The sequence below is a fragment of the Medicago truncatula genome, chromosome 3, assembly GCF_003473485.1.
Source record: "Medicago truncatula cultivar Jemalong A17 chromosome 3, MtrunA17r5.0-ANR, whole genome shotgun sequence".
Classification (NCBI taxonomy): Eukaryota; Viridiplantae; Streptophyta; class Magnoliopsida; order Fabales; family Fabaceae; genus Medicago; species Medicago truncatula.
The window spans coordinates 25,682,230-25,702,110 of record NC_053044.1 but is presented as its reverse complement, the minus strand read 5'-3'; the positions used below and the strand labels follow the sequence as shown (position 1 = coordinate 25,702,110).

At 32.1% G+C, this 19,881-nt stretch overlaps 2 protein-coding genes across 2 annotated transcripts; both read left to right on the top strand.

Annotated features, from left to right (window-relative positions):
* The first annotated feature begins 2,738 nt into the window (after positions 1–2,738).
* On the top strand, positions 2,739–5,748 carry LOC11420459 (disease resistance protein RPM1). The gene is made up of 2 exons (XM_003600236.4): positions 2,739–5,466; positions 5,616–5,748. The coding sequence occupies exon 1, from the start codon at positions 2,778–2,780 to the stop codon at positions 5,454–5,456; it is 2,679 nt and encodes an 892-aa protein (XP_003600284.2). The 5' UTR covers positions 2,739–2,777; the 3' UTR covers positions 5,457–5,466; positions 5,616–5,748.
* Positions 5,749–16,071: 10,323 nt separating this feature from the next.
* On the top strand, positions 16,072–19,640 carry LOC11444837 (disease resistance protein RPM1). The gene is made up of 2 exons (XM_003600234.4): positions 16,072–19,055; positions 19,311–19,640. The coding sequence occupies exons 1-2, from the start codon at positions 16,231–16,233 to the stop codon at positions 19,312–19,314; spliced, it is 2,829 nt and encodes a 942-aa protein (XP_003600282.1). The 5' UTR covers positions 16,072–16,230; the 3' UTR covers positions 19,315–19,640.
* The last annotated feature ends 241 nt before the right edge of the window (positions 19,641–19,881 follow it).

Below are 19,881 nucleotides of genomic sequence, written 5' to 3'. Positions count from 1 at the left end.
GGATCTGCACTTGCTCAAAGCTAATCTTTCAACCTGAATCAAATAAACACCGCACTAAGACGGAAAATCAAAAACACACCGCACAAAGACGGGAAATCAAAACAAACAGAGTCGTTCAAAGATGACGAAATCACAAAAACAAACGAAAGAAAACAGAAAATATGCGAAATCACTTATTCAATTAGGATAGAAGGAAAAACAATCCGGAAGAGTGATTTTTGGGTCAAAATTGGCCCAAGGTGTGTTTGGTTTGCAAAACAGTAAGTACTGGACATAACAGTATAAGATAGGACAACACAACATAAGGTAGAACAGCACAAGACAAATTTTTATGGTATTGAATAATTTTCTGTATTATATAATTTTTGGGTGACGAAATGCTATTTTTGTATTTTAGACAACTTATACGTGGGACAAAAAGTTGTGTTGTAGTTTGGCAAGGAACAAAAATTGTAGCTTTTGTCATGTCCCTTGCCTCCAGTTTGTCATGTCCCTGAAACTGTTTTACAAATCAATCACTGGACAATTGGAGTTGTTCTGTCCTGTCCTTCATTTTTTATCAAATCAAACGCACCCTAAATCACCCTTCTGAAAAAGAAGAAGAAGAAAGGGGTAACGGCTAGATTTGAGAAGGAGAGAAGAGAGAGGGAAGAAAGGGTTATCAACAATAATCAGTCCAAAACGGCTTTATAAACTAATAAAGCTCTCATCCTCATAATACTCTCATTCGTACCTATAATTTAGAACATCAAGAATATATAACACTTTTCTCCCAAAAAATAATTGAAGAATATATAAACTTTTCAATGAACTTCTTAACATGAATCATCGCTAGTCATACACGTAGTTCTATATACATATCTACAATAGAAAATAATAATCAAATCATTTCTCATATCATTTATCTTATCTCATTATGTGCACAAAGTACGTATTATATATATTCGGTATCGTGAATAGACTTTACATAGTTTGTAATATCTCTAATTTTACATATCCATATATTTTCTTCTTTATGAAAAAATCGACTTTACATATCAATAAATATAATCATATTATTTTTTTTGTTACGGCAAACGGTCTCGTAAGGCTATGAACACTTAGCATGTAGGTTGGAATATTCTTTGTTGGATGCATGCATCAATGATATGAAATAATTCAAAATTTTCATTAATTGTTTCTTATTTGTTCAATCACATCATGTTTATTTCCGTATATAAATTTATAATTAAATTGACTAAGACCTTTCATGAATTCCAAAAAGACACTACACATGGTGGACAAATCAAAAAGGACACTCTCAACAAAGAAAAATGAAAATAATGGAAGGAGGAATCAGGGAGGGATCATTGTCTTTCCAACAATACATTTATGACAATTACTTTTTTCGCTATATGAGTTTCTCACGTGCTTTATTAAGATTTTGAAATCTGAAATATTTTAACATATTTTTGTAAATTTTATGAGATTTTTATGTTTATGTAGTTTAGATTCTAAAATCTGAACTGTAAACGCGTGAGAAATTCATAGGATAGAAAAAGAAACGGTCTACATTTATTCTTTGACATGATAAGTTCAAAATTGATAAGAAATTGAAACAATATGTGTTTATTCATGCTCATGCTAATTGGTTATAGTAAGGGGGATCCCGTTGAGAAGAAAATTATCATAAAGTGTGTTGGAGTCATGCTAAGTACTTGAGTTCTAAGTTAAGAAGTTAAAAATAAAATTAAAAGGCAAACTTAATATTGAAAAGATAATTTTAACGTATTAAATGTACAATTTTTTTTTAAAAACTTCTACTTTTGATTTCATTGATTGTGTCTTTAGGGAACAAGATAACATTTTCTATCGTTTAATTTTTGATATTTCATGAAAACCAAACCATTGAAGATTTTGATAATGTTTAGAAACATAAATTTGATGCTAGAAGCTAGCTCCTATGAGTAGCCATTGATGAGATCTTGTTGCTAGCCATTGAAGAGATGTTGTTCTTTAAGCAACAAATTGTTAAAGTCAGCGATATAACTTCCTCAAAAGACAAAACCAATATACTCCTTAAAGTCTTCTCTTGGACTTTACTATGTCTAAATTGTACCACTGAACACTGCAGAAGCAATATTCCACATTCAAAACTAAATTATTTATTTACTCCCACAAGTTAACCAATCCGAATATATTGCAGGGTTATTTTTTCTATTTAAAAATAAAAAAATGATAAATATATACCATTTATTTTTTTACATTTATTCAACACTTTACTTTCTCTGTATCTCTTATCATATGATATCACTTGGGTGAAAGATCACTTCAATCATATCATTTTCTTTTTCCCCTTTCTTCTATTTGTTTTGAGGTGTATACACCCTCAAGGGTGTACACAAAACATTTTCCTAAAAAATTATGTCGGTATAAAATTGTATAGCTGTAATCAAGAAAAAACAAAAAAAAAGTTGTATAGCTAACATGCATTGTATAATTACTATTACATCTAATACGACTAATTAAATCATATGATCAACAACTTGCTCTTGTAAGACAAAATTGCTCAACAAAGACAAAATTTAATATAAAAAAAATGGCAAATGATGTCAACGTGTACTCAACAAGCTGTATTAAAAAAATGTATTAAACTTAACCAATCAAAGTCAATGATTTTCCTATCACACTGTTAAACTTTAATGATATATAAATCATGAAGGCCGGCTAATAGATTTGTAATCATCTCACTCATAATATTTACCAATCAAAGATATAACAAAGTGTGAGATAAAAATATGTGTGATTTTTTGGGAGCAGCCAAAATGATTAGGGGTGTCCCAAAAGAAATTTCAGACATGAAAGAAGAACTTGAAAGCATTGAAAACTTCATCAACAATGCAGATAGAATAGCTGATGCTGAAGATGACAATGCAAGTGAAGGAATCAAAGCAAGGATCAAGCAGCTCATAGAAGCATCTTTTGGCATTCAAGATGTCATTGATGAATATATGATTTGTCAGGAACAACCTTCTGGATTTGCTAACTTTGTCAAAACTATAATTCTTCGTCGCCAAATAGCATACAAGATTCAGAAAATCAAATCCCAAATTAGTGAAATGAATGATACAAGTGGAAAAGAACATAGCTTGCATATCCAATCATCTTTGGAACAAGGGTCAAGCAGTACTGCAACAAACTTCAACATGGAGAACCTTCGAAAGGCTCAATTTTGTATCGATGAAGATGATGTTGTAGGCTTTGAAGTTCCAAGAGACATACTAATTGATTGGTTGATAGAGGAGAGAGAAGTGCACACAATTGTCACCATTGTTGGAAAGGGAGGACAAGGAAAAACAACTCTTGCAAAGAAGGTTTTTGACGACAACAAGATCGTTAAACACTTTGATTGTCATGTATGGATCAGAGTGTCTCAATCATACAATATAGAAGGCTTGCTGAGGGACATGCTGCACAAGTTTTACGAACAACAAGGAGCAAATCTCCCCCAAAGTATTCATCAAATGAATCGAGAGTCATTGGTTGATGAAGTGAGGAACTACTTGCAGGAAAAAAGGTATGTTATAGTTTTTGATGATGTATGGAGCTTACATTTTTGGGATGATATCAAATTTGCTATGATTGATAATAAAAAGGGTTGTAAGATATTAATCACAACAAGAAACATGGATGTTGCAAATGCATGTAAGAAATCTTCTTTTGTTGAAGTGTATGAAATGAAAGGTTTGGCTGAACAACAATCTTTGGAGTTGTTCAATAAGAAGACATTCCACGACTTAAACGGACGTTGTCCAGAAAATCTTATTGATATATCTTTTAAAATTGTTGAAAAATGCAATGGATTGCCACTAGCAATTGTACTCATTGGTGGTATTTTATCTTGCAAAGATAGAAATACATCAGAATGGTATAAGTTTAGTGAAAATCTAAATATAGAGTTAAAAGAAGATTTGAAGATAAAAAAAATTGTAGGTCTCGGTTACCATGATCTGTCTTACAATCTCAAGTCATGTTTGTTGTATTTTGGATTATATCCTGAAGGTTGTATAGTTCCTACAAATATACTGATTCGGCAATGGATGGCTGAAGGATTTGTGAAAGATGATATGGTAAAAACATTGGAAGATGTTGCAGATGGATATTTAACAGATTTGATCAGTAGAGGTTTGGTGCAAGTAGTTTCAATTAGTATTGATGGAAGAGCAAAAAGTTGTTGTGTTCATGATCTGGTGCATGCATTGATCCTTGAAAAATGTGAAGAATTAAGTTTTTGCAAGAATATTAGCGAGGATGACCAATCATCTTTAAGTGGGATGGTTCGACGCCTATCAATAGCAATCAGATTTGACAATTTGATGGAAAATATTGAAAACTCACAGGTTCGATCACTGCTTGTTAAAACATTAAATGAATCCCTTGCAAGAAGAATCCCTACAAAATACAGGCGATTAAACGTGCTTGATTTAGAGCATGTTGGATTGCTTGATGTTCCTAAAGATTTTGGAAGTTTGACCCACCTAAAGTATTTTAGGTTTAGAGAGAACTTTCGAGGAGATCGTTGTGTACTTCCAAAAGCCATTGGTATGCTCAAGAACCTTGAGACATTGGATTTAACACGTACAAGTTTCCAAGCCATGCCGAAAGAGATATGCAAGCTTAGAAAGTTACGCCATTTCCTAGGCTACAATATGTCTTTGATTCAATTAAAAGATGGTATCGGAGGCATGACATCCCTACAAACTCTACGTGATGTTTATTTAGATGGCGGCGAAAATGAAGTGGTAAAGCTAATCCAAGAGCTAGGAAAACTAAAGCACCTAAGGGAATTGGTCTTGATCGGTGTTAGGAGCGGATACATGAGTGCTATATCTTCCTCAATCAATGAGATGCAAAAAGTGGAGAAACTACAAATTCGCGCAAACGGATATGACACAGTTATTGACATGCATTTGAATTCACCACCACCTATGCTTCGACATCTTACTCTTGATGGGAAGTTAGAGATGTTGCCTCTGTGGATTCCAAAACTTCAAAATCTTGTTAAGCTGAAACTCAAGTATTCCCAACTAACAGATGATAAAATGAAATTACTCAAAAGTATGCCAAACTTGTTGACCCTCTCTCTTAGCAACAATGCTTATGAAGCTGAAAGGTTACATTTTCAAGATGGATGGTTTGAGAATTTGAAGCAACTATATCTTGAAGATTTGGAAAACTTGAATTACATCATTATCGACGAAGGAGCGTTGCGTTCTCTAAAAAAGCTATCACTAACCTTCCTCCGCCATCTCAAGACTTTACCAACTGGCATTCAACACTTGAAAAAGCTTGAAGTTCTCAGTATTAAGCAAATGAGCCATTTATTTAGTCAAGCATTTTTTTTCGATGAAGGAAAAGTGCATTGGAGCTTCAAGCATGTGCCCGTGGTAGAAATCATTCACCATCCAATTAATTAACTTGAAAGAGGTGTGGTTTTTTCTTTATAATACATGCATTATGTAATCTTTATTTAAAATAATTTCTTGACTTTTCAATCATTATTTTATGGAATGAAATCATTATTCTAAATTGGCAAATCCTTGCATATTATTGATTATTTGATGTGAATATTGTAGGTATGGGCTTTGATCAGTGCAATGAAGCTTCAAATTTCGCTTGGACTTTTATATTTTATGGCATTGTTTCCCTTTATTCGTGTTTTTTCAATTTCATTCCACAATAAAAAAGTGTTTTTTTTTTTTTTTTTTTTTTTTTTAAGAAAAAAGTGTTGTTTTTCATTTAAATTGGCACATATCATTTATGAGAAATAATATTTGTACATATCTTATATGAGTGTTTATGAAATATTTATCATGTCATCAAATTTCTCTTTTTTTAATAAGATGATTTGAATTGTATGTAGTACTCCCTCCGTCCAAAATTATAAGTAAAAAAAATTCATTTTCTTTGTCCCAAATTATAAGCAAAAAAGACAAACTTTTATCATATTTAATTATGTTTTTTCAAAAAATTATCTTTTCCAAAGGAAAATTAAATGCAAAGTGCATTCAATTTGCTCTCTTTTTCATTTTCTCTATAATCAACTACCAATGAAAAGTGTTTTTACATCTTCCTATAAAACTTATTTCAAAGATAACACAAAAAACTATGTTACAAACTACTATGTTTTAGTTTTCTTAATAAGTGCGATTTTTTTATTTTTTTTTGCTTATAATATAGGACGGAAGGAGTATATGTTGTGTCTTGTCACTTTTGTCAAAAAAAAAAAATGTTGTGTCTTGTCACTTGTGAGAGCTTTCCTAATTTTAATGCGTAAGACATTATCATTATTATTATTATTATATTATTATTTTCAGAAAAAGTTGGAAGTACAAATACATCATTATCCTTCTTAAAAACAAATACACCATTTGAAAATTAGCAAAATCTCAACTATGTTAACACCCAACAAATCGACAATCAAATGCAACATTGTAGTATGCATATTGAAAGAAAAAGGAAAATAAACAAAAAGACAAGAAAAATAGACCAAAACCCCTAATCAAAATTAACTAAATTTTAAGTTTGGCACCTAAAGCTATTTCAAATTATATTCTCGAATTAAATCAGAAATAGTTTTCTTCATGAGATAGTTTTTATGCTTGAGAATTTAATTAGAAAGAGAAAAAAAAATATAATATGCATTTTTTAAGGGTTTTGCTTGATAAGGAAACTAAAAGTAGTAATTTTGTATTAGAAATTACAACTTTCAAATTTTAGAAAGTTGAGTTTAATATTTTTACCACTTTTTAATACATTATTTCTTTTTTTTTAAGTGAGTATGTAGAGCAAGAACATTGAGCAAACAACATGCACAAAAAAATAAAACTCAGATATTCACAAATGTAAAATATCATTTCGGTTATAAAAAAAATTTCAAAGTCCGAATACTCGTGGATTTATTTACCATTTCAAAGAGAATAACAAAAAGTACTTTATATTGTTTAGCAGATAAAGAGGCAGAATAAAAAGGAAACAAAAAGTACCATTTCAAGGAAGAGGCAGAAGCAATGGTTCAACACTACAACCATAGCATTATCCAAACACATTTACAATTGCAAAAATATTAGAAAAAATAGGCACAGTTTGGTGTACCCAAAACAATATTCCATGTGTAAAAAAACTAATATGAAAAAAAAGATTAGAATCTCCTTACTAAAGGAGTACAAATTTGATGTTCACGACAGATAAAATTTTAAAACTGAAAACTAGTTACAAACCCGTGCTTCGCACGGGTTGAATAACGTATTTTTTTTAAAATTTAGTTCTGAAGGAGAAATCTTATAAATTACGGAAAATTGTTGTCCTTTATAAATGTGCAGATTAACGTTACATAATAGTTAGGTTTATAAAAAAGACTGCAAGTGTCATAGACCAACCAAAAAGGGATTTTTGCTAATATTTACATCAGATAAAATGAAAAGAACAAATGACATCCCAAAGTCAAGATAGTTTACGGTTACAGTCCAAAGTGATGCGTCAAAATAATAAAAGTTCAAATAGTTCACCAGCAAAGATCTACTTTGGAACAACTCGAACATGCAAGTTCTTCGGTGACTTTTCGAAATCAAAGAGGAGCATACCACCTTCTTCCATCACACGTTCTTTGCAGAAATTGAATCACTGCCCACCCAAGTATTTTTCATAGTTTTCTCTTTCGGCGGTAATGAGACGACACTTATATTTTCTCTGTGTCTGGTCATCAATGAGAGTGATTGCTTTGCGCTTTTCTTTTTGAATTGTTCTTGACACCTCGTTTGGGAAATGCTAAACAGGGAAATAAGAACAATATTAGTCTAATGCATATTAACATGGATAAGACGTATGCGAATATAGTTACATATAATTTATAAAATAAAGGTAGCATAACTGATTTTAAGCTAAAGAAAATGTATTATGACTTCAAATTTATTTTCCTATTATCTTCCTAAAAAGGCTAGATAAATGCATTCATGTGCATTATATGAACTCCGTTGACCAACTAATATTGTTGAAACAAATGGAAATTAAGCATCGCTCTCGCATGTGCATCTATAGCTAGCACCATTTGACATTGATGTCTTCGAACATTTGGTGCAACTCTCATAATATCATCCAAACTGGTTAGGATTGAATTTAGTTGCTTTCCAAATAGTGATGCAATATGTATCCTAACACAAATTATGCACGTGAAATAAAGAATAATGCAATATATATTTTTAATTTGTGTATAAAAAAATTCAAAGCATGTTTGTGCATAAAAAAAAGCAGACCTTGACTAAGTTTATAAATTCAACAATTGGCCTAACCTGAGACAGATTGGAAAAATCGTTGTAATAATACATTGAGAAGAAGCCGAACTCTAACTTAAGTTCAGACTGATGCTTTCACTCTGAGCTTGAGAAGTGTTAAGGTCACGACAACAATTCAAGAAACATAGTTAAAAACAATCAAATCAAATTGTGAAATAATAATTTACTCTAACACTGTATTGTGAAATCATAATGCAAACTTACTAAGTCTTAAACTTCTCAACAACCGGATAATGTAGGTTGATGAGCAGCCTCGAGCCAATTGTTACATATATTTGGGTTGTCATTGACTACAAAATGGAAGCAAAGAACTCAAGGTAAATAGATGGTAAATAGCTACAGAATATTTTTCCCATAGTGTTACATCAACTATATTCTCACTGCATAAGGAAAGACATCTTTCAAATCATTATCAAACTTATACAAAATCATATCATCTTATGCTGACAAATTAGAAAATAATACCTTTTATCTTTCAACACTATGTTCGTAAACAGTTTCTTTCTAGTCCAATTGGCATTGTCTTGACAATCTCATGAAGAAGCCCGATGATTTCTTAAAAAAAATTTCTATTATAAATGTTGGAATTTATATTATATGATATTATATTTGTTGGTGTCATGGAAACATATATGTTTAGTTTTTTTGAATAAGAAAAAGATATGCATAGTTTGTTACAATATAAAGGTGGAATATATATATATATATATATATATATATATATATATATATATATATATATATATGACATTTCAAATGAGAGGAGTGATTATTATGAGAGATGAGAGGACTTAATAATAACCATTGGATCTAAACTAATCATGTTACTTCATCAATAGCTATGTAGTCGATTAAAACAAAAAAACACAGCTCTTCGTGTTTCCTCTACACACGCTTCTCAATGCAACTTGTACATAACCATTTAGCTAGCGATGACGATGACGATGCTTACTGCTTTTGTTAGAAGATTTCTATGGCCACCTAAATCATACATACCCCAATTGAATGTTTTTTTTTTCTTTTTCCATTTTCGTGATCCGTTTCTTATCAATTGATTAAATTTTTTAAAAAGGGTTAAATTAAGTTGGATTTGAACAATAGTAGAACTAAACTATAATTTCACTCTTAACCAAATCAGCTTGTGATTATTTGTTAGTCTTCTACGAAATTACTCTAACTAATTGAAATTTCTCTCCCAAAGCTATCATAATCTTTCTTTTCTTTGACAAAATCTTATTATGTTTTCTTTCTATTGAACCTAAATTGAGGGAGAGGAAAGAAAGGAACAGAAGAACCTTGAAGAGATCCTTTCTATAGAGAGAAAAATCAAGGAAGAAAAATACATCGAAGAGGTAAAAAGAGCAGTCACTTATGGCTTATACAATAGAGAGAGAACCAGATAAGGGAAATGGAGAAAGCCAATTTACTCTTAAGAGGTGCAGCAAAGGAGTGCTACCTCAAAATTTTATAAAAATAATCTACAATTTTGAAGAAAAGACATCTACAATTTACTTTTTTTTAGGGATCTAGACCTTTTTTGAAGAAAAGACATCTACAATTTTACTCTTTTTTTTTAACCAAAAAAGAGGTGCAGCAAAGGACTGCTACCTCAAAATTTTATAAAAATAATCATACACATTATGCAACACCAAAAAAAATTATACGCAGTAGCGTAACAAAAAATCAGATACACATAAAGTATTACTCTAAACACTAATGTGTGTTGTGTATTTGTGAGGTTGAAGAAAGAAAATAAAAATATTTGGTATCATCAAATGACAGCGTGAATAAAAATATTTGTGAGGTTGTGATGATTAAACAATATTGAAATTAAATATATAAATGATAAAAAAATAATAAAATTCCTTTGAAAAAAAGGTAATAAAATTAAATGGGACCTCCTTAAAAAAAATTAAATGCAACGGTTAAAAAAAAAATTAAATGGTAGAAAAAAACGTATTGAAATATAATATTAAAAAATAAAAGAAAAGCTTCCCAACGTGAATTGTAGAGAGATACTTGTGAAATAAATAAATTGTCGAGAAGTAGATTTTTGAAGTAACATTCAACAACTTTTGGCCAAAACTCATTCAATTCAATTCTATGCATTAAAAAAAGTACATTTTTTAGTAAGTACTTAATTGATATTGTATTTGGCCTAACTTCTCCTTAAAAATGTAGAAAAGTTGGAAAAAAAAACCGGGTCAAACGGTATCTTATTCGCCCACAACGGCAGTGTAGAAGCAACTGAATTTGGAAGAAAAAAATTGGAAAATAGTTAAAAATAAAAAATTATAAAATAGTTAAAAGTTTTTAAAAATATAAAAATTGGAAAATAGATAAAAAAAAAATATCGGTGAGGTAGCACTCAACCAAACAACACTAAAAAAATTATATGCATTAGTAACAAAAAAACAGACAGACGGACATAAAATATTACTCTAAATGTTAATATGTGTGTGTATATTCGCGAGTTTGAAGAAAGGAAATAATAATATTTGGAATCATTAAATGACAGGGTGAATAAAAATATTTGTGAGGTTGTGATGATTAAACGATATTGAAATTAAATATATAAGTGATAAAAAGATAATAAAATTTCTTTGAAAAAAGATAAAATTAAATGGAACCTCCTTAAAAAATTAAATGGAACGGTTGAAAAAAATAAAGTTAAATGGAAGAAAAAAATATATTGAAATATAATATTAAAAAATAAAGAAAAGATTTTGCGGCGTGAGTTGAAAAGAGGTGTTTGTGAAATAAATTGTCGAGAAGTAGTTTTTTAAAGTAACATTCAACAATTTCTGGTCAAAGCTCATTCCATTGAATTTTATGCGTTCAAAAAAGTACTTTTTTTAGTAAGTACTTCTCCTTACTAATTGATATTGTGTTTGGCCTAACTTCTCCTTAAAAATGTAGCGAAGTTTGAAAAAATTCGGGTCAAACGATACCTTAATCTCTCACAACGGCAATGTAGAAGCAACTGAATTTGGGAGAAAAAAAATGAAAAATAGTTAAAAATATAAAAATTGGAAAATAATTAAAAGTTATTTAAAATATAAAAATTAGAAAATAATTAAAAAAATTGGTTAGGGGCAAAAATGGAAATTCATAGGTCATAGTTCAAAAAAAAAAACTAATAAGTAGATTACCAAATTGCCCCTTATAGGGGCAAAATGGTAAATCCATGGAACATTTCTTTTAATATAAGTATATAGATATAGATTGAAACAAACACAAATCCTATTATGACTTAAGAAATGAACAGAAAGAAACAATTCTGATGAAAAACAAATAAAGATATGAAAGAATCACCACTTTTATAGTCTCTAATGGCCTCAATCTCTCTATTGATCTCAGATAACTCTATGCTCATTCCTCCATATATATCATTGAAAACAAATTTACAAATCCTTCTGCATAATAGCAACAAATATAAGAAACCTTAAACAATCCTTGTTGACACCTGATATTACTTTTTGTCACAGCCTCCTATAATATATAGTGTCACTATCTACAATCCTTCCCGGCTTCCTCTTGGTTTTTTGGTAGCGTCATTCTCACATTTGTACGCTCTATATTTCATTTTAATGCTCATTAATTGGTCTAGCCGCTCAGGAATTTTTTTATCAGGGGTGTTCACGATGCGATTTGGTTCAATTTTTGAGACTAAAAATCATCCAAACCGCATGATAAAAAATTATGTGATTTGGTTTGGTTCGATTGACTTTTAGAATAAACTTCAAATTAAACCAAATCAAACCAATGTAGTTTGTGTTGGATCGGTTGGTGCAGTTTTTCTCGAGACAATACAATTTTTTGTTTTCAATATCAAAATCAAGTTAATAAAAATTTAAAACACAACATATTTTCAACAATGCTTCCAACAATGTTTTAAATTTCGACCAACATTACAATTTTACTTTCATCTAACAATGTTCCTGACAACGTAAACAAAAAATAAAATGTGTGGGCAAAAAGTAATCATATTATGTAAGAAATGCAAAATACTAAGATTTTATCATTTTCTAAAAGTTCAAGTAGAACATAAATACATTTTTGAAATAAAAGACAAATAAGAAACTTAACAAGAGAAAAAATATGTCATTTGATAGATATTTTCATTGAGTTTCTATGAGTATTAGTTTAGGTGATATATAGTTAATTAGTGTTTTTCTTATGTTGCGGTTTAGTTTGGTTTGGTTTGGTTCCGTTGGTGAAATAAAAATTGCAAGTCGAACCAAAGCATGGCGGTTGAGTAAGAAAATTATTTGAATACATAAAAACCAAATACAGTTTTTTGCGATGTTGATTTAAATAGGTTCAGTTTACGATTTTTCTATTAGGTTGGTTCGGTTTTGAACCCCCATAATTCCTATCATTCACTTACACATATTTATTCTCATTTATTGGATCTTCTCATCTCTGTACTTTTTATGGCTGCATAATCACCTCACATATATATTAAACAAAAGATCCCCGTGAGCTTAACTCAGTTGGTAGAGATATTGCATATTATATGCAAGAGCCGGGGTTCGAACCCCGGACACCCCACTTCTCCACAATTAAATTGTGTGAGCTCTAGCCATAGGCTACTCGACCAAAAAAAAAAAAGGGTCCCACATGCTTTGATGCACTGCTCTAGCTAGAGGAAGATTTTCAAGTTATAGAACAACATATAAGCGATGTTGGCACATGTCAATGAAGCTATATTGTTCCTCTTTGAGTTTGAGCATGCTATACTGTTTTATTGAACCTGATGCTATATTGTTTTGATTCCATTGTCCAAGAACCCATTGTTCTTCCTCGATAAAAAGTTCACAATAAATTTGAGCATGCCACATTGTTTTATTAATCCAGATGCATAATTGCTTTTGTTCTATGCTTCAAGAACATTGTTGTTCCTTCGACAAAACAAAAACATTGGTCTTCTAATTCTCCTCAGGAAGATTCATGTAGTCCTATCATTATAAGGTTCTTCTCTTAGTAAGTTTTTGCGGTGGAACAGGAGAAATAAATTGTATACAAAATCATTCCTCAGTAAGTACCACATGAGTGTAATATGATTTAAATGTTTCCTATGTTTGCAATATATTTCTCAAATTATAATGGTGTGGTTTCATATTTTTCCATTTGAAATTGTAGTTTAAAATTGTTGGAAGAGTTAGAGTGCAAGAAAAAAGCACTGTAATGTAATTATTCAAGACAACCGCACAACGTGCAGGTTAAAATCTAGTTGTTTATGGATGATGAGGTGATAGTGCACCATGCTTGTTTAGTTTACGTGAACTAATCTTAGTTCACCTACTATGCCATGTAATCAACATCCAATGCTCATCGACTATACATACAAAATGTAAACTATAACAAACCATGACATTAAGGAACGAGCGCTAAAGTTTGGTTGTCAAAAACCTTCTTGGCTAGAGTCTACTCGCTTTCGATATCTTTCGCTAGTTATTAACAAATTACATCTTAGTTAAAAATATATAAATATCAATATTATACCATGTCACTATCTAAGTGCCAAAACTACGGTTGCGCTTCAGAAGGAGACAAATCTTACACACTGTAGTAAAACTAAATAGCGAACAGAAAATAACTAAATAACAGACTTAAATTAAATAATTATCCAACAAATAAAATAAAGGTTCATCTTAGAACTCTTGCCTAAAAAGATTTAGTTACCAATGATAACTAAAAAACTAATTACAAAAGAAATAAAAATTACCGAAGAAAAACTTGGAGAGAGGAGAGAGAAACTCATCCTGAAAGCTCCTATAGTCTGCCTTCCTCTTGAACTGCTCAAGTTCCGAACGAGAAATAATGAATGATGAAGGCAGTATTTATAGCGAAAGTTTCCACCTGAACATGGGATAAAATCGCGGGCTTTCTTCACAAAAAAATCACAAAGCAATGACTTGACCCGTAAATAACAAGCGCCAAGCGCCTATACCCATGCGCCATGCGCATGTACCTGCTAAGTCAGGCGCCTGGCGCCCCATTCCATGCGTCTCGGCACTTTTTTGCCGCATCTGGGTGCCTCATTTTGTTCGCATGGGCGCTTGTGAGTGTGTTCTGTGCTGAAATCCATGTTTTCTTCGCCTTTTTAGGTGTTTGCTTCTTTGTAAGATGTCTTCGAACTTGGGAACAAAATTCCTCCCTTTGTGAAGTCTTCTGAGGCCTATTGAATCTTCATTCTTCATCTTCCCAAGAACCACATAAATCTTCGGATGTCTTGTTTTGCTGATTTGCATGATTTCTTTGTTGAATTACATTAAAAAAACATCCTAAAATTGCTATGTTTCACGAAGAACAGAATTACAGACTCAAATATAAAAAACATTACAAATGTCACGAAATCATATGCAATTGCTCTAACACTCCTCTGTTTTGCTGGTAAAACATACTGAAAATGACTGAAAAACATGCTAAGAATAACGTAAGATGACATGTCATCAATATCCACCACCAATCTCTTCAATGTTTGACAAAGGAAGAGTGAACCCTTACGAGAATACCTCGCCTGTTTCAACGACACAACGATTAAGGTAGGTAACCCTAACTAGGAGATGTTCATCTGCACTTCCCAAAATGACTTATGGGTGGGTCAGTTCAATGATTCCCTCGCCAAAATGCACGCAGATTCAATGGAGGAAATATTGTCCAGGCAGAAATGCTACATCAAAGGCGAAGAAAACAACGCCGAAAAGAAGGCCAAAGACGCGAAGGAAAGGTACATCAACGGGAAAGATCAACGAAGAACCTACTAACCGTCCCCAACTAGGGATAGAGGGAAGTTCAATAAACAAGCCAGAAGGCCGCCATAAATTTTCACACCACTTAATACAAGAAGGGGAAGGATCTTCCAAGAAGTATATCACTCCAAAATCCTCATAAATTATGCGTCAACCAATGCAACAATGGTGGGGTCCAACCTGGAAGGTTGGTGCAAGTATCACAAGATCAAAGGGCACAACACAGAGGATTACATCCACCTGAAAAGATGGTGATCTTTTGACAGCAAAGAACAAGGGAAAATAAGAGCACATCAATGTGCTAGATTGTCACCTCCTCTAACTTTTTCCCTTTTCTTGGGATTTGAACATTGCAACTCAGAGATAAGTATATTCAAATTTTAGCACAATTAATATTTCAATAACCATCAAAAAATAATTTTTTATTTGTTCTATATATTTTTGTGCATTAAATTATTTATGTAATCAAAATTTAGGAAAGACTTTAGACCTCAAACAACACCTATAAAGATATTTACATTTAGCTTACTCCAAAAACACTAGTAAGACTCGAACATGATACAGCTCAAGGTCTATCTTTTTACCGCACGACAAAAACCTTGGAGTTTTTATCTGTAATAATCGCGCAAGTGTGTACACAAATAAACCACGTCCAAATGGTGCTATATAATATTAGATTTAGATGATACAAATCCAAATAATGTTAGAAGAGAAATAAAATGCGATCTTTATTTTCTTTATGGGTACAGCTAACAATGAAAAGTGTGATCTCTTTAAAAAATATGTTGTTAAGTCAACGATATGAATTTTCTAAATCCAACTTGCAATATATATAAAATAATGTCCATGTGATTGTGAATTATGAAACCTAAATTATTAACTCCCACAAGAGAACAGATCTGAACAGATCTCATCACATTATTTTATGAATAAAAGATATGCATTGTTCAACACTAACAGCTAATTGAAGCACATGATTGACAGCTTCCTCAAAGTTGCACGACAAAATTGAAAAAGAGAGAATGAATTTTCTATCACACTGTTGGACTTTATGCTATATAAATTTTGAAGGACTGATAGCTTTTTCCATATCACTCATCTTACTCACAATACTTGCAAATTAAAATCAAACATACAAAAAAATGTGTGAGACTGCACTTTCCTTGCTTCCACTAGCCCGTGATCATTTGCTTCCGCTCTTCAAGGAAGCATTCAACATGATTAGGGGTAACCCGAAAGAAATTGTAGAATTGAAAGATGAACTAGAAAGCATTGAAGACTTCATCAACGATGCGGATAGAAGAGCTGATGATGTAGAAGACAAGAAAATCAAAGACATGATCAAGCAGCTGATAGAAGCATCTTATCACATAGAAGATGTGGTTGATGATTATATCTTACTTGAGGAACAACAATCTTCTGATCCTGGATGTGCTGCTGGTGCTGTTGACTTGGTGAAAACTAAGATCCTTCGTCTCCAAATAACTTACAAGATTCAGAACATCAAGTCCCGAATCAGAGAAATAAAAGAAACAAGTGCAAAAGATCATGGCTTCAACATCCAATCTTCTTCAGATAAACCATCAAGCAGTTCTGCAACAAACAGAAACGCCTCATTTTTGCAGAACCTTCGAGACGCTCCATTTTATATGGATGAAGCTGATCTTGTGGGATTTGAAGAGCCACGAGACAAATTGATTGATTTGTTGGTAGAGGGAAGAGCAGAGCGCACCGTTGTCTCCATAGTTGGAATGGGAGGACTGGGAAAAACCACTATAGCCAAGAAAGTTTTTGACAACCAAAAGGTCGTTAAACATTTTGATTGTCATGTATGGATCACGGTGTCTCGACCATACAATATAGAAAAATTGTTGAGGGAAATTTTGCTCGATATTTACAAACAACAAGGGGAAGATCCTCCTCAGAGTCTCCATCAGATGGATCGAAAGCCATTAGTTGATGAAGTGAGAAACTACTTGCAAGGAAAAAGGTATGTTATAGTGTTTGATGATGTATGGGATTCACATTTTTGGTATGATATTGAATTTGCTATGATTGATAACAAAAATGGTTGTAAGATATTAATCACAACGAGAAACAAGGTTGTTGCAGATGCTTGTAAGAAATCTTTTGGTAAAGTGCATGAGCTGGAACGTTTATCTGAAGAACAGTCCTTGGAATTGTTTAAAAAGAAGGCGTTCCATGACTTGGACGGAGTTTGTCCAGAAAATCTTTTTGACATATCTTCCAAAATTGTTGAAAACTGCAAAGGATTACCTCTAGCAATTGTTGTCACCGGTGATATTTTATCTCGCAAAAATAGAAATCCAATTGAATGGTCTAAATTTAGTGAAAATATAAATGTAGAGTTAGAGGGATATTCCACAATAAGAAAAATTTTAGGATTTAGTTACCATAATTTACCTTACAACCTCAAGTCATGTTTCTTGTATTTTGGATTATATCCTGAAGACTATATAGTTCATTCAAAGACGTTGACTCGCCAATGGATTGCTGAAGGGTTTGTGAAGGAAGACAGGGGGAGGACATTGGAAGAGGTTGCTGAAGGATATTTAATAGAGTTGATCCATAGAAGTTTGGTGCAAGTAGTTTCAATAAGTATTGATGGAAGAGTAAAAAGTTGTCGTGTTCATGATCTAGTGCATGCAATGATCCTTGATAAATATGAGGATTTAAGTTTTTGCAAGAATATTACTGAGGACAAACAATTGTCTTTAACTGGAATGATTCGACGCCTATCAATAGAAACTACCTCTGATAATTTAATGAAAGTTATTGAAAACTCACATGTTCGATCACTGCTTATTTTCACACCAAAGACATCACTTAAATCCTTTGTAAGGACGATCCCTACAAAATATAGGCGGTTGAAGGTGCTTGCTTTGATGCATAAGGAATTAGCTGAAATTCCTAATGATTTGGGAAGTTTGAACCACTTGAAATATCTTGAGTTCGGGATGATTGGAGGAAGATATTCTGGACTTCCAAAATCCATTGGCATGATCGCAAACTTAGAGACTTTGGATTTAAGATATAGCAATTATGAAATTCGTGATATGCCAAAGGAGATTTGCAAGCTTAGAAAGCTACGCCATTTATTAGGCGATTGTATGTCTTTGATTCAGTTGAAGGATGGTATTGGAGGCATGACATCTCTACAAACTCTAAGTGAAGTTTATTTAGATGAGAATGAAGATGAAAATGATAATAGAGTAGTAGAGCTAATTCAAGAGCTAGGAAAGCTAAATAAGATAAGAAAATTGAGCTTGATAGGTGTTAGGAGTAAATATATGAGTGCTATATCTTCCTCAATCAATCAAATGCAACAAATGGAGAAACTACTTATCGGAGGAATCTCATTCATTGGTCTGGATTTGAATTCACCCCCACCTAGGCTTCAACGTGTTAAACTTGACTGGCATTTAAGAAAGTTACCTGAGTGGATTTCAAAACTCAAAAATCTTGTTGAGCTCAAGGTGACAGTTAGGAAGGAAGGGAATGATGCAATGAAATTACTCCAAAGTATGCCAAACTTGTTGCTCCTCTGTTTCACTGGCGATGGTCGCCATTATGAAGACAAATTTGAAAGTATACATTTTCAGGATGGGTGGTTTAAGAATTTGAAGGAACTATATCTTACTAATTTCTATTCCTTGAGTCACATCCTTATAGACGAAGGTGCATTGGGTTCTCTGAAAAAGCTCAACTTATCCTTCAACCCCCAACTCATGACATTACCAACTGGCATTCATCACTTGCACAACCTTGAAGTTCTCTATATGAAAGGAATGAGTGTGGAATTAATGCAGAGTATTGCTCCTGATGACGGAAAAGAGCATCCGATTTTCATGCAAGTTCCCTTTGTAGATATTTCTTGTGAAAAATATTTGATTAAAGCTATCGAATCATTCACATCTGTCTCACTTCGAAAAAGAAACAAAAAAAGGTATGCTTTTTCCTTACGTACAAATTGAAAAAAAAATAAAAAGGGCTAATTTTCTTATGAATACATTTTTATTTATTCAGTTTAATGTTGCACATCACTCATTTTTTTTTTTGGCATATTTGTAAACCCTCAAACAAAGGGCTAATTTTCCAATCATTATATTAAACTATTTTTCTGAATGGCATTCTTATATGAAACTGTCTAATCGTTTCATTATTTTGTTTATATTGAATAATTATTTGTGTGAACTTGCAGGTGATGGTTATCAGTGGATTTGAGATTCGAAATTCATCAAGTGGACTATTATATCAGCATTGCTTCTTTCTGTACCTGTTTTTGCACTGCCCTTCCTCAATAAAAAACAATGTGTTGTTTTTCATTGTTATATATATAGCTATTTGTTATTTTATTCAAGAAAACTGAGTTTTTTAATAATGATGTATAATATATGTTGTGAGATCTTTCCTTTAAATGATTGTAAGAAATAATGCCTTCATGGTTTAAAGTGACCCAATTAGTTCATCCACCTTCATATATGTTGCTAGTGTTTTGGGCTTTTTTAATCGCAGTCACCTTCATATCAAATCTTTTAGATAGAGATCTGCGAATCTTTCTCACGAGCTTTTCATCAGACATTTTTTCCCCAAGTGAGTCAAAGGAGTTAGCAATGTCAAGGACATTCATGTGAAAATCCTGTATGAAGGTGAGAAAAACACAAGGGGGGGGTTGAATTGTGTTAGCTTTTTCTTCCTTTTCTCCTAACTGAAACAAGCAGATAGAATTCTACTTCTGAAGAGATGTTCAGAACTAGATGCAGCGGATAAAA

Coding starts and splice junctions, on each gene's coding strand:
- LOC11420459 (XM_003600236.4), top strand. CDS start 2,778: ATGTGTGATTTTTTGGGAGCAGCCAAAATGATTAGGGGTGTCCCAAAA.
- LOC11444837 (XM_003600234.4), top strand. CDS start 16,231: ATGTGTGAGACTGCACTTTCCTTGCTTCCACTAGCCCGTGATCATTTG.